This window comes from Brachyhypopomus gauderio, chromosome 7 (genome assembly GCF_052324685.1).
Source record: "Brachyhypopomus gauderio isolate BG-103 chromosome 7, BGAUD_0.2, whole genome shotgun sequence".
Classification (NCBI taxonomy): Eukaryota; Metazoa; Chordata; class Actinopteri; order Gymnotiformes; family Hypopomidae; genus Brachyhypopomus; species Brachyhypopomus gauderio.
In genome coordinates, this window is record NC_135217.1 from 23,701,227 (window position 1) to 23,713,874 (window position 12,648).

Consider the following 12,648-nt stretch of genomic DNA (forward strand, 5'->3'; position numbering starts at 1 on the left):
GCCGAAGCCGTTAAACGTGCCATGGCAGGGTATGGCAAAAAGTCCAGCTCTCTTAAAGTAGGGTGACTAAACGTCCATATTTCCCGGGACATGTCCGTATTTCACATCCTGGCCCGGGGTTTTTTTTTAAGTGAGGAACTGTCCTGGTTTTTAAATTACCTTAATTGGACCATTAAATTAAAAAGATTATGCTGAGTGTGACGTAATCCCTGAGCTGCGTCAAGGCTGGATTATTTATTATGAATTATATTTTCGCGAGTGACCGTAGCGCGCAACTCCGCACACCTTCCGCGAACCTGCGCGAACGGTGGAGGCGTTTATACTTGCCGCGTCACATTCTTTGCAGTGTTCTCCGAAACAATTTGTGGTAGTATAAAGAAACACCCCTCAAAAACAGGGGAAGGAACATTTACCTGACGAAAATTAATGTTGAATATAGGCTAAAGTGAGGCAGCCCTGTTCAGAATGTAGACAGCGTGACTGTCAATACGCAACATGCAACACCCTTTTTTATGTTTTCTGTCGTTATTTCATTAAAACTCCTCAAATCTGCAATTGTGTCCCACCTGCTCAGCCTATCCGTTACAGGAATACAGAAGGTAAAATGGTGGTAGATTTTGCTAAAAGGATAAAGATGGCTGTAGTTAACACTTATTTTAAGAAAAAGGAAGAGAACAGGGTAACATGTAAGAGTGGGGGAAGATGCACACAGGTAGACTATCCTCTGTAGGAGACAAAACCTGAAAGAGGTCAGTGATTGTAAGGTGTTACCAGGGGAGAGTGTAGCTAAACAGCATAGGATGGTGATATGTAGGATGGTTTTGGAGGTGAAGAAGAGGAAGAGAGTGAGAGCGGAACCTAAGATCAGGTGGTGAAAGTTAAAGGATGAGGACTGTGGTGTAAAATTCAGGGATGAGGTGAGGCAGGTACTGGGTAATGGTGGTGGTGTTCTGGATACCTGGGATGAGACTTCAAATGCAGTGAGGGATGTGGCTAGGAAGGTACTTGGTGTGACCTCAGGACAGAGGAAGATAGACATGGAGTCGTGGTGGTGGAATGAGGAAGTTCAGGAAAGTTTGAGAGGAAAACGGTTGGCTAAAAAGAATTGGGATTTTTAGCGAGATGAAGAAAGTAGGTATAAGGTATAACAGAGGTATAAGGAGATGTGTCATAAGGCAAAGAGAGCAATGGCAGAAGCTACAGAGAAGGCATATAGCAAGCTGTATGAGAAGTTGGACACTAAGGAAGGGGAAAAGGATCTATACAGATTGGCCAGACAGAGAAACCGTGATGGGCAGGATGTGCAGCAGGTTAGGATGATAAAGGATAAAGGTGGAAATGTATTGTCTGGTGAGGAGAGTGTCTTGGGAAAGTGGAAGGAGTATTTTGCAGAACTGATTAATCAAGAGAATGAAAGGGATAGAAGATTAGAAGAGGTAGAGGTTGTGAATCAGGAAGTGCCTCAGGTGAGCAAGGAGGAAGTAAGTGCTGCAATTCGGAGAATGAAGTGTGGTAAGGCAGTTGGACTGGATGATATTCCAGTGGAGGCATGGAAATGTTTGGGAGAGACAGCAGTGGAGTTTTTGATTGGGTTATTTAACAGAATCTTGGAAGGTCAGAAGATGCCTGAGGCGTGGAGACGAAGCATAATGGTGCCGATTTTCAAGAATAAGGGTGACGTTCAGAGCTGTAGTAATTACAGGGGAATAAAGTTGATCAGTCACAGCCTGAAAATCTGGGAAAGAGTAGTGGAAGCTAGGCTTAGAGGAGAGGTAGAGATCTGTGAGCAGCAGTATGGTTTCATGCCAGTTAAGTGCACCACAGAAGCTATGTTTGCTTTGAGAGTGTTAATGGAGAAATATAGGGAAGGACAGAAGGAGTTACATTGTGTGTTTGTTGACTTAGAGTACCGAGACAGGATCTGTGGTATTGTATGAGGAAGTCAGGAGTAGCAGAAAAGTATGTGAGGGTAGTGCAGGATAGAGGTCTGCGCGGGACGGCTTTTCAAATCCCGCTCCCGCTTGTTTTAATCCCGCACCCGCCCGCCACATACACGTTTCTGTCGCCCACGCCCGCAATCCTAATATGAATTGAATTAATTAGATTTAGTACTTGAAATTTTCTTATGTATTTATTAAAACAGCAATATATTGATGGATCACGCTGTCCCATTTCTTACCACAGTCCAAACACATGCCGTCAGGTGATGTACACCAACACTTTCTGATATTTATCACAACAAGCAAATGGTAGACGATTTCCATCTCCATTAATTACAATGGAATATGACTTCTATACATCAGACTTTCCTGTAGTTGGCTTAATTGTGGTGTATTCGCCTGTTTTAACTGAATTTCCCACAGCTGAAACTGGTTGACCATCTACAATCTCTGCCATTTCGGTATCAAAATGAAAAAATGACGCACACTTCATGTTCACGTGATCAGTTGCTTAGCCAATATTTTGAATTAGTTTATTGCTTACTTACTTAATGATTAGTTGTTTTCATCCTGTTCCTTATGCATGGAAATCATTGCGTTGTTATTATTATAATTTTCTAGACTATTAATTTGCGGGATTTTTCTACATGTATATGTGGTCCCGCTCCCGCATCACCTGGACTAATTAAACGAGTGGCGAGTGTAAGTTGTTGAGCGGGGGGGGGGGTGTTAAATTATTAGCTGTGAAGGCAGTCAAATGCGTGTTTTCCACTACGGCGATTTTAAAAGTATTAGCGGCTCGCTAGGCTTGTAAACAAACCGCGCACCACGAAAATGTAGCAGTGTGTCGCCCCGTTAGTGCAGGTGAGCCCGCGGACCGGCTAGGGAGCCGCACGAAACCAGGCAAAGACTCGCGAGTCGCGGGTTGGCCACCCCTGGCATAAAGTGTCTGGGGTGATCTGTGATAGAAGGTTGTCGGCTAGAATGAAAGGAAAGATCTATAGGATAGTAGTGAGACCTGCTATGTTGTATGGACTGGAGACAGTGGCACTGACAAAGAGACAGGTGAGGGAGATGGAGGTGTCTGAAATGATTTCTCATCTGGAGTGACAAGGAAGGATAAGATCAGAAATTAGTTTATTAGAGGATCAGCACTGTTACGTCCCCCTCTCTATGGGTGCACAGGGTTGTCACTGGGTGTAGGGTGGAATATGATAAATACACGGCACAGAGTCAAGCTGAGAGCAACTGGATGTTTTACTAGTCCAGAGAGCCAACACACAAACCAGATGTACATAGACAGAAGTCTAGACATAAGTAGTAATATCTCAAAACGGGCTAAAGATGGCAATGCCCAATTACCAAGCACATACCACATACACAGGTCTGGCTACGGTGGGTCACAGGCGGCATCAAAGCAAGGAAAGAAATATAAGACAACTCTTCCCTACCTAACAAAACCCCTAACCTAACAAACATACAAACGTGATGCCCACCTCCTTCCTAACATCTATACAACAAAACAAGGCTACAAACAAAAGAAAAAACACTGACCTACCCCACCATAGCCTCCCACATGAACAGTGAGCACAGTGTACACTCTGGGGTATACAGGAAATCTGGTAACCCCCTTCACACACCACATGAAACGTACAACTAGAACAATGTTGGCTTTCTGCACAACACTCTGCACAACACACCACTCAGCCACACAACATCAGCCACACAACATCAGCCACACAACATCAGCCACACAACATCAGCATCAAAAAGCAATCAGGTGTCTCTCTCTCTCTCTCCGTCCTTGCAGCCATCGTTTATTCCAGAACGCCCGCCTTCCACAGTGTCCCATTGGTCAGCCGAGGGAGCCTTTCTGTAACCGGATTGGTGGGACTGTAACCAGATTGGAGGGGCTTGCCAATGTTGATTGTCCACGGCCAGAGGGCGATCAACAGCAGCAACGAGTGCACCTAAGGGTGTAGACAGAAGAAAACACAACGTGCACTCCATGCACGTAACAAGCACATGTAGCATGTTTTGGAGATAAAGTTAGAGAAGCGAGATTGAGATGGTTTGGACATGTACAGAGGAGGGAGGATAGGTATATTGGTAGGAGGGTCTTGAGGATGGAACTTCCAGGCAAGAGGAGGAGAGGTAAACCTAAGAGGAGGTTTATGGATGCAGTGGTAGAGGATATGAGAGTGGCTGGTGTGTCAGTGGAGGACACTCAGGACAGGGCCAGATGGAGGAGTTTGATCTGCTGTGGTGACCCCTAAATGGGAATTGCCAAAAGAAGAAGAAGAAGTATGTTTGCATACACCTCAGAAAGTATGTAGTTTTCTACTCCTGTATCTATGTATTATTCAGTCTTGCTAGGTATTGCTCTGTGTCTAATCTTATATTTTGTTGTCTTCTTTCTAGGTATCAGCACTGGCAACTGTTTATGGCAGTGCTTGAGCTTGAGTAGTTTGGACTTAAACCTGTTTATACTAGATAGAGATGCATATTCTGACTAAACACTTAGCACTTTTGTAAGTCGCTCTGGATAAGAGCGTCTGCTAAATGCTGTAAATGTAAATGTAAATGTATGTATTAGTTTGTGTGCTATTAATCAAATGTAAGCATATTCAAGCTCAAACTGAGTCCAATCACTAAGAAGATTCTTCTTTATTTTATTTTAATCTTCTTTATTTTCTCGAGAAAAGTATTTAACCTAGTTTATGTATCGTCATCAAACTTACTTTCATTTCGTTTAGTCTTTCAAGTCAAGTTAAAGTTAATTCTGTTTGACCAACAGAATTAGTTTAGAATTGATTTTAGTTTAGCTTTGAATAAACCTCTGCAAATCAACCAGTTTGACTTACCGGAATCACACGGACGTGCCCGGCCTGCATCACAGTAAGACACTCAGAGTTCACGTGCTGCTTTGAGGTTGACAGTTCAATCTGTTGTCTCCCAATTACGTCTATCCCTCCCAGAGTCCAGTTTAGTAACTGTTGTTACCATTAGCCTCTGCCTGAATCCTTTTTCTCTCCTCTTCTAATTTCTTTCTAAAACCTCGTGTCCCTCCCTGGGTCCTACGCTAGTTAGAGGCGTCTTATGTTAGCCATTTAAAATCCAATGACCGTCGATAGTTGCTTTTTATTCTCTGTTGTTGTTTAACCCTTTGGTAATGAGACTGATTAAACAATATTCCACCTATTTCTATTATCACAATATTGGTTCCTGAGCAATTAGGATGGTGCCCCATTCATAATTATTTAATAACCAGTGTATTCGCTACAAGGCCAATAACAAAACACCACTCAGGTTCAGATCAGAGAGGCCATTCCTCCCAATCATGCTCTTCCAGGTCTTACTGGCGCTGGCCACGTGAGCATTGAAGTCCCCCAGCAGAACAATGGGATCCCCTTCCAGTATCCCCTCAAAAGACTCCAAGAAGACCACCAGTTCAGGCTCCTTCCCAACCAGAACACCAGTTCAGGCTCCTTCCCAACCAGAGAGGTTAAGTTCCATGTCCCAAGAGCCAGCTTCAGCAACCGAGGGTAGGTATGGCAAGGCCTCCGCCTTCGGCCACCGCCCAACCCTACTACTACCTCTCCCACAGTTGGTGGGCCATGGGAGAGTGAACCCATGTATCTCCTTCGGGCTGTGCCTGGCTGGGCCCCATGAGTAGAAATCTGGCCACCAGGCGCTCGCCAAGGAACCCCTCCTTCAGGCCTGGCTCCAGGGTGAGGCCCCGATAACCCGATAAGACAAATGTGAGTCTCCTTCTGAAAAGTTTAATGAACCAATTGAAAATGACACTGAAGATAAAAGTGGGCTAAAGAGAAAAAAATGAAAGCCAACATTACAAGCAATGACCAACAAAGTCATAGTTAAACAAAATAGCAAACAAAATAAAAGACAGAATATAATTACATGAGATTGATGTTGTCATTACTCTGTTGGTCAGGCCTGGTGATTAAATCCCCAAATGGTCCTATCACTACTGGGGAAAGTAGGGGTGACCTGCAATAGTCGCTGATTCGACTATAGTCGACTATACCCCCTAGTCGACTATGAACGTCATAGTCGAATGTAGCTACCATTCTAACTGCATGGGGGTGCCCAAGGATGCAGCTAAGCATTAGTTGTTACATGAAATGTCTTTGTTTTCGTTATATATAGCCTTTTGTCAAATAAAGTCATCCTAATTTCTGTTAATAAATATTTTTAAATGATGTTTGCGCATTACCAATAGGCATCTTCCTTACTACACATTAATAAACCACACCCTGCTGTTGCACAATCCAAACGAGCGGAGCTGAACACGCTACAGAATACGCGCAGCACCTGCCGAGATTATAATGGCTACTAAAAAACTTCAAAAGTATTTTGAAAAACATAATCAAACAAAGTAAAGTGCAAGTTATGTCATCAACGTCTTTCATTTCGCACGACAACAACCAACATGGCATACCATTTAAAACGCGTAAAAAAAACGTTTGTCGTTTCAGTCGTGTCGTCTCGTCTCGTCGCGGTGCATCTCGGCAAGTATGCCTATAAACATTTTTTGTTGTTGTTTGCTTTTAAATCCCGTTACTTGAACCTTTCCTTGTATTTTTTTGCTGTTGTGTGCCAATTTTTTATATTTTCAGGCAGGCATATTTTATTTAAAATATTTTTGACATTTTGCTCAGTGCCTGTCTGACAGTTCGATATGCGCAATGCGCACTGACGGTTACAGTTATGTTCTCTAACGTTTCATTAAAAAAAAAGTAAATAAATAAAAGCTGAATAAAGCCAACCAACCGTGTTTATTCATTTATCTGAGTGTTTTAGGTTTTTACTTTGAAGAGGAAAAAAGTCCTGAATGAGAACGGGATCCCGTTTAAGGTGCTCTAAATAAAAAAATAAACGATAAACCATTAGTCGACTATTAGTCGACTAAAGGGAAAAGCTGACGAATCAGATTCGACTATGAAAATCCTTAGTTGAATACACCCCTAGGGGAAAGTATTCATTTTCAACATTCTCTCTTTTTCTTGGAATTTCTTTAAGATTTCATACTAATTCCATTGACTATCTCCTATCTATACTGTCACATCTACATTTACAAAGTACTTGTTTGTACAGCTCATGAAACGTCATGTTATTAGAAGGGTCATTCCAGGATTTTGGTACATTTCCTGTCCCACCACTTAAATTTCAAATGTACATATCCAAAATATCTAAATGACTATTTTTTTTAAACAATGTACTTGTTATAAGACAAACTGTAAAATTTGGTGGAAAAATAAGCGCCTTAGATATTATTCAAAAGACCGAATACCTTTGAACCACCTCAAAAAAATTGCCATTTTCTCTTGTCCCACACATTGGGTGGGACAAGATGGTAAGTGCTCTAACAATTTTCAAGATTTTTTCCAAATATGTTTGTCCAAGTTGTGTGTGTCACTCAGTGAATGCAACACTGTTCCTCATATTGTAAGACTAATATTGAGTAGAGTCAAAATTTAATTTATATACTTATATAACCATATTTGTCCTTGATCTTGTATACATAGCTAAATTTTACAGTGAACATCTGTTCCTGGGGTAGACCACAACTTAGCCTAAATTTGCAACCCTGTTAGTCGCAACCCTGTTACTGCATACCAATTTACATCTAATAATGAAAAAACTGCTTCCATATCTGAGCTTGACGAATCAAACTTTTTGATAGTTTATAACCTGTAGATAATAAATATATGATTTAAAATGATCAAATTGAAGATCACATTTTCAGAAGTGACCACCCCTGAAATATACCAAAATCCTGGAATGACCCAGAAACAGAGGTACAGGGTGAGACTCACACAGCTGTTGTGCTGATTACACATTGACACAAGGTCATAACCGTGGACATCACAGGCCAATGAGAACGTTTCCCTTGTATTTCTGCCAGAAAACATATTTGTAGTATATTAGTGAATTTGTTGTGAAATTAATGTAATAACCTGTTAGTTAAGAAAAACACATTTTCCAATAAAAAAGTTCCTGTTTTTTCCTCTGTATCCCACCATGATAAGTTATGGCAAATTCTGCTGATTATAAGTCATGAATACATACTTTTCTTTTGTCCTTAAGTAGAAGCAGGAATGACAACAGCAGTTAAGAGGTTCCAGTACTTCACCCAAAGTGAGTGTTTCCATATGGTAATAGAAATAAGTCAAGGCATGTACTTAACTAGAACTTTACAAATGAGAAAATTCAATAAAAAATAAAGCAGATAGGTGAAAATAAAGAATGGGAAAATTATGAAGAAAAATTAATAAACATAGTAAATATTTTTTAAGTTCTGAAATTTGTTAGGTCTGCCCCAGCTCTTCTTGTCTGTTTAGTTTTCTTGTACTTTGCTCCGCCTTTGTTTTTCATTGCCATGGTTCTCATAATTTCCCTAATATATCTTATTATCTTATTTCCCTAATAATATATTCCCTTATATCTATGTTTGGTCATATGTGTTTAGCTTATAGCTTATAGTCTAATTGTCCCATTGTGGTTATGTTGTTGGAGCCCCTTGCTTCCCCATGGTTTATACTCCACCTTGTTAATCCCTACCTGTTGTAGTTGGTATTTTCCCTGAAGTCCCTGTCTTTGATGTAGATTTATGAGTATTGTGGTTTATGGTTTCTGTTCAGCTATACTGTTATGTTTTCTTGGTTTGCTCTGTTTGGTTTGGTACCTAGTTCTCTATACTGTTAATATTCAGTGTTCTGAGTTCTGTTGTTAAGTCATCCTTATTATTTACCAATATTATTTACCAATTATTTACCATTTAATGTTAGTTCCCCTTCATGCCCTACTGTTTTGTATAGTGTAGTGTCATGCCCTGTAAATCATGTGCCTTCCATGTAGGCATGGCGATCATGTTGAATCCCAGCCCAGCTCTGGAAGAGCCCTGCCCGGTATTTCACACGTGTCCTCCTCCTAAGTCTGAAGTGTTACAAAATTTAAAAGAGAAGAAGATCATCAGAACATTCATGAGATAAAAACACCTCAGACAACCTGGTGCAAAGTTGAAAATAAAGACATGATTAAAAAAAAGATAAATAACCTAAGAATTATTCTATTGTTGCTACAAGAGAGAACATTCATCTCCTAATCATTGAGAGGACATTGGATTTCTAAATCATTGTTAGCATTATGTTTTAATGACTGGCACAAACAACTTTTTAAATGTCCAGCTTGTTTAGCATGTTATGTTAAACTATTAGTTATGTTAAACTCATTTTTTATATTCATTTTTAATAAATGAATGAAATATTTGCTTAAAAAAATAAAATATTTAATTTAAATATTACCATTACATGATAATTGTAGACTGACACTAAAACATCAGTTAACAGTTAAACATCCAGGTTCATAACTGTGTTAGTTTTACTTGGGGAGCTTTTTGCATCTGTATTATTACACACAATACTGAGTTTTATCAAATTTTGTGCATTATTCATTTACAGTGCAGCTTATCAGAGTTCAGTTTATTTTTAGGTGCTGACTCTGTTGATTGGTGAATATGGGACTCCTGGTTTGCATAAATATGGGAGAGTTGAAGTTGGATTCTCATCCACAGTGATCACACAGGAATCATGAAGTCTCTGGTTTTGCTTTTGCTTGTAGGAGCTGCTTGTAAGTATGAACTTCACAAACCTTAAACACTGAACAATTAAGCAGTCGAACATACTGAACTTATCCGATATACAACTGTACTGTAAGTGCTATAATTTACAATTGTGTTGAATCTGCTTTCATATAGAGTCTGAATAAATATTGAAAATGCTCTGCTTTGCAACTGTACTGTATCTTCGCTGAAAAACATAAATTGTGACTGTGTGCAGTTGCTCTGGATGATGACAAGATTGTTGGTGGCTATGAGTGCACCCGCAACTCCCAGCCCTGGCAAGTCTCTCTGAACGTGGGCTATCACTTCTGTGGTGGCTCTCTGATCAACGAAAATTGGGTTGTGTCTGCTGCCCACTGCTTCAAATCGTAAGTGATATCACTCATGACTCATAGGGTAGTCAACATGGAACATTATAAGGGTAGGAATCTAACGCTAGTCTTGTCCCCCTCCAGTCGCATTGAGGTCCGTCTGGGTGAGCACAACATCCAGACAACTGACGGCTCAGAGCAGTTCATCTCCTCTATCAAGGTCATTAAAAACCCCAACTATGACTCCAGGAACATCGACAATGACATCATGTTGATCAAGCTGAGCAAGCCTGCCTCCCTGAATAAGTTTGTGCAACCGGTTGCTCTGCCCACATCCTGTCCCCCTGCTGGCACCAAGTGCATCGTCTCCGGCTGGGGGAACACCATGAGCTCCAGTAAGTTAAGGCCTCAGGATGCTTCACTCTGGAACATTTACTGGTAGAACAAAAATGTTGTTGTCAATCTGATTGTATTTTTTTCTGATGTTTATCTACTTCCATCTGATTACAGCTGCAGACCAAAACAAGCTGCAGTGTCTGGAGGTCCCCATTATCTCTCACATGAACTGTGAAAACGCCTACCCAGGCATGATCACTAACTCCATGTTCTGTGCTGGCTACTTGGAGGGAGGAAAGGACTCCTGTCAGGTATCCTGGGACCCTGCAGCAGCACAGTGGCCTCTATTGACAACCAACCAAAACCTGCCTTGGTTTATAGGGCTTTCTACACTGTATAACAGTGTCTCTCTCTCTCTCTACTATCATCCCTCTTTCAGGGTGACTCTGGTGGTCCTGTGGTGTGTAACAATATGTTGCAGGGTATTGTCTCCTGGGGCTATGGCTGTGCTCAGAAGGACAACCCTGGTGTCTATACCAAGGTAAAATTGAATATTGTGTGATTACAGTATGATTAAACATGCTGAACAGCACATATGGTAAAAGATTCTCCTCATTAATATATAGTCTGAGACTATACAGTTTAATATCAGAACTCAGATAATATGTACTCAATACAGTCTTTCATATTTACACAAAACGTTAGTGACTTTTTTGTATTCATACAGCTTTAATACTAACTCACTCTAAAATGTTTCTCCTTATTACATTATAATTCAGTTATTATTCTCCTTATTACGTTATAATATTGCCAGTTAATTTTAAAAATGCATTTAATCAATATATTCTTTCCTATAAATAATGTGTTACTTGCGAATATGTTGCATATAATATGTAAAAAAGGTAAGTGTTACTTGTGAATATGTTTATGTAATTTGTTTATTTCATTATATGTCAAAATATCTTACATATAACTCACTCTAATGCACTACTCAAAGACAAAGTATTTTCTTCCTAAATATTAACTGTCTTTTAAACTCTTCATTTTTCAACAGGTCTGTATTTTCACCGACTGGATTAAGGACACAATGAAAAATAATTAAATCCACTCCAGAATATCACACAGCACACCATGTTGTGTAATCATGTACAACATTGGAAATGATGAAAATGAAAATAAATTATCTTGTAATGAATAAAACATCTTCTAGTTGCTTCATTTAGCAAAAAATTATTTTTATGAAACATTGTATTGGGATGGTTGCACAGGAGGCAGCATTTGTAGCATTTTGTCAGACTCTTTCCTGTCATTCATAGTCTGGAGTAGGTGTTTGGGTCTCATTCCTCTATGAAAGCGCCTACAGACATGTGGCCTACTGGACCAATCCAAAGTTTGAAAATACACTGGAGGGATTTTAAAAAGAGGAAGCAGGAAGGGAAAACAGGAGAGTAGACTAATAAAATTTCAAAAGGCACAGTAATATCATTCATGAAGTATTCTTGCCGTTCCTGTGTTGTAATGCTGGATCCTACCCTTTTGGTGGATTATCCTTTATGAGGATTTTAAATAGCCAATGGACTGAAATGTAAGCTTAATGAATGTTGTGACATTGTGTGGACATGTGTGGGGAGCATGAAGGAATATTGAGGCAGCATTGCCTCCAAGTCTATGCCTGAAATTGCTCTCACTATCAGATTGATTATATAATTATAATGGTTATTATGAGTTTGTTATATAGTCCATGTTTTTTTGTTGATATTGTGCCACTGTGTGGCTGACATTGGGAGGCTAGGTTGTAGGGGTATACGGGTAAATAATAAATGACTCTCAAATAGAACGAATTGGTATATCCTTCTCACATAGTAACAACCCTTCCTTGTGTTGTGCAAGAATTCAGAGACAAATTCAGACCCAAAACATGTAGTTTATTCAGCTTAGTGCTTACAGAGTATAGTGCCATACAACACTCAACATACAGACATGATGAAGCCTCACAAAGACAGGGACAAGACTAACTCGCACAATATATTCGTAACACATAACAAGCACCCCTTATAACACATTGGACTAATTAGACAGGTGAACACATACACAAACAGCTACACCCACAGGAAGTACATATATAGACGCAGACTACATGTACACATGCCTGAAGGGAGAGGTCTGGGGTTGTAATGTGGCCCCCTCCACCAAGTGCAGCTGCTCCCAGAGCACCCAACGTAGCTGTGATGTCCCGGACCCACAGCAACTGGATGGCCTAGGGCTGCCGGTCAGGCCCGTTGACAGTCTTGCTGGGGCCCGGGACAAGAAAGATTCATGTGACCCCCCCCCCCCAGCGCCAGCGGCACGAGGGTTCGCGCGAAAATGACGTAATCGCAATGGCTCCGCCCATGCGCGAGGGCCTCGCGCGCTGTCG

The 12,648-nt window shown here is 40.5% G+C and overlaps 1 protein-coding gene across 1 annotated transcript; it reads left to right on the plus strand.

The window, feature by feature from the left end:
- Positions 1–9,441: 9,441 nt before the first annotated feature.
- On the plus strand, positions 9,442–11,420 carry LOC143519381 (trypsin-2-like). Its single transcript, XM_077012758.1, has 6 exons — positions 9,442–9,593; positions 9,803–9,953; positions 10,041–10,291; positions 10,407–10,543; positions 10,672–10,773; positions 11,287–11,420. Exons 1-6 carry the CDS (start codon positions 9,554–9,556, stop codon positions 11,332–11,334), a joined length of 729 nt encoding a protein of 242 aa, XP_076868873.1. The 5' UTR covers positions 9,442–9,553; the 3' UTR covers positions 11,335–11,420.
- The last annotated feature ends 1,228 nt before the right edge of the window (positions 11,421–12,648 follow it).

Excerpts from the sequence above, each read along its gene's own strand:
- LOC143519381 (XM_077012758.1), top strand. The coding sequence starts at position 9,554 with ATGAAGTCTCTGGTTTTGCTTTTGCTTGTAGGAGCTGCTT. Across the intron at positions 9,594-9,802 it reads TTTGCTTGTAGGAGCTGCTT|TTGCTCTGGATGATGACAAG; the intron begins GTAAGTATGAAC and ends GACTGTGTGCAG. Across the intron at positions 10,292-10,406 it reads GGGGAACACCATGAGCTCCA|CTGCAGACCAAAACAAGCTG; the intron begins GTAAGTTAAGGC and ends ATCTGATTACAG.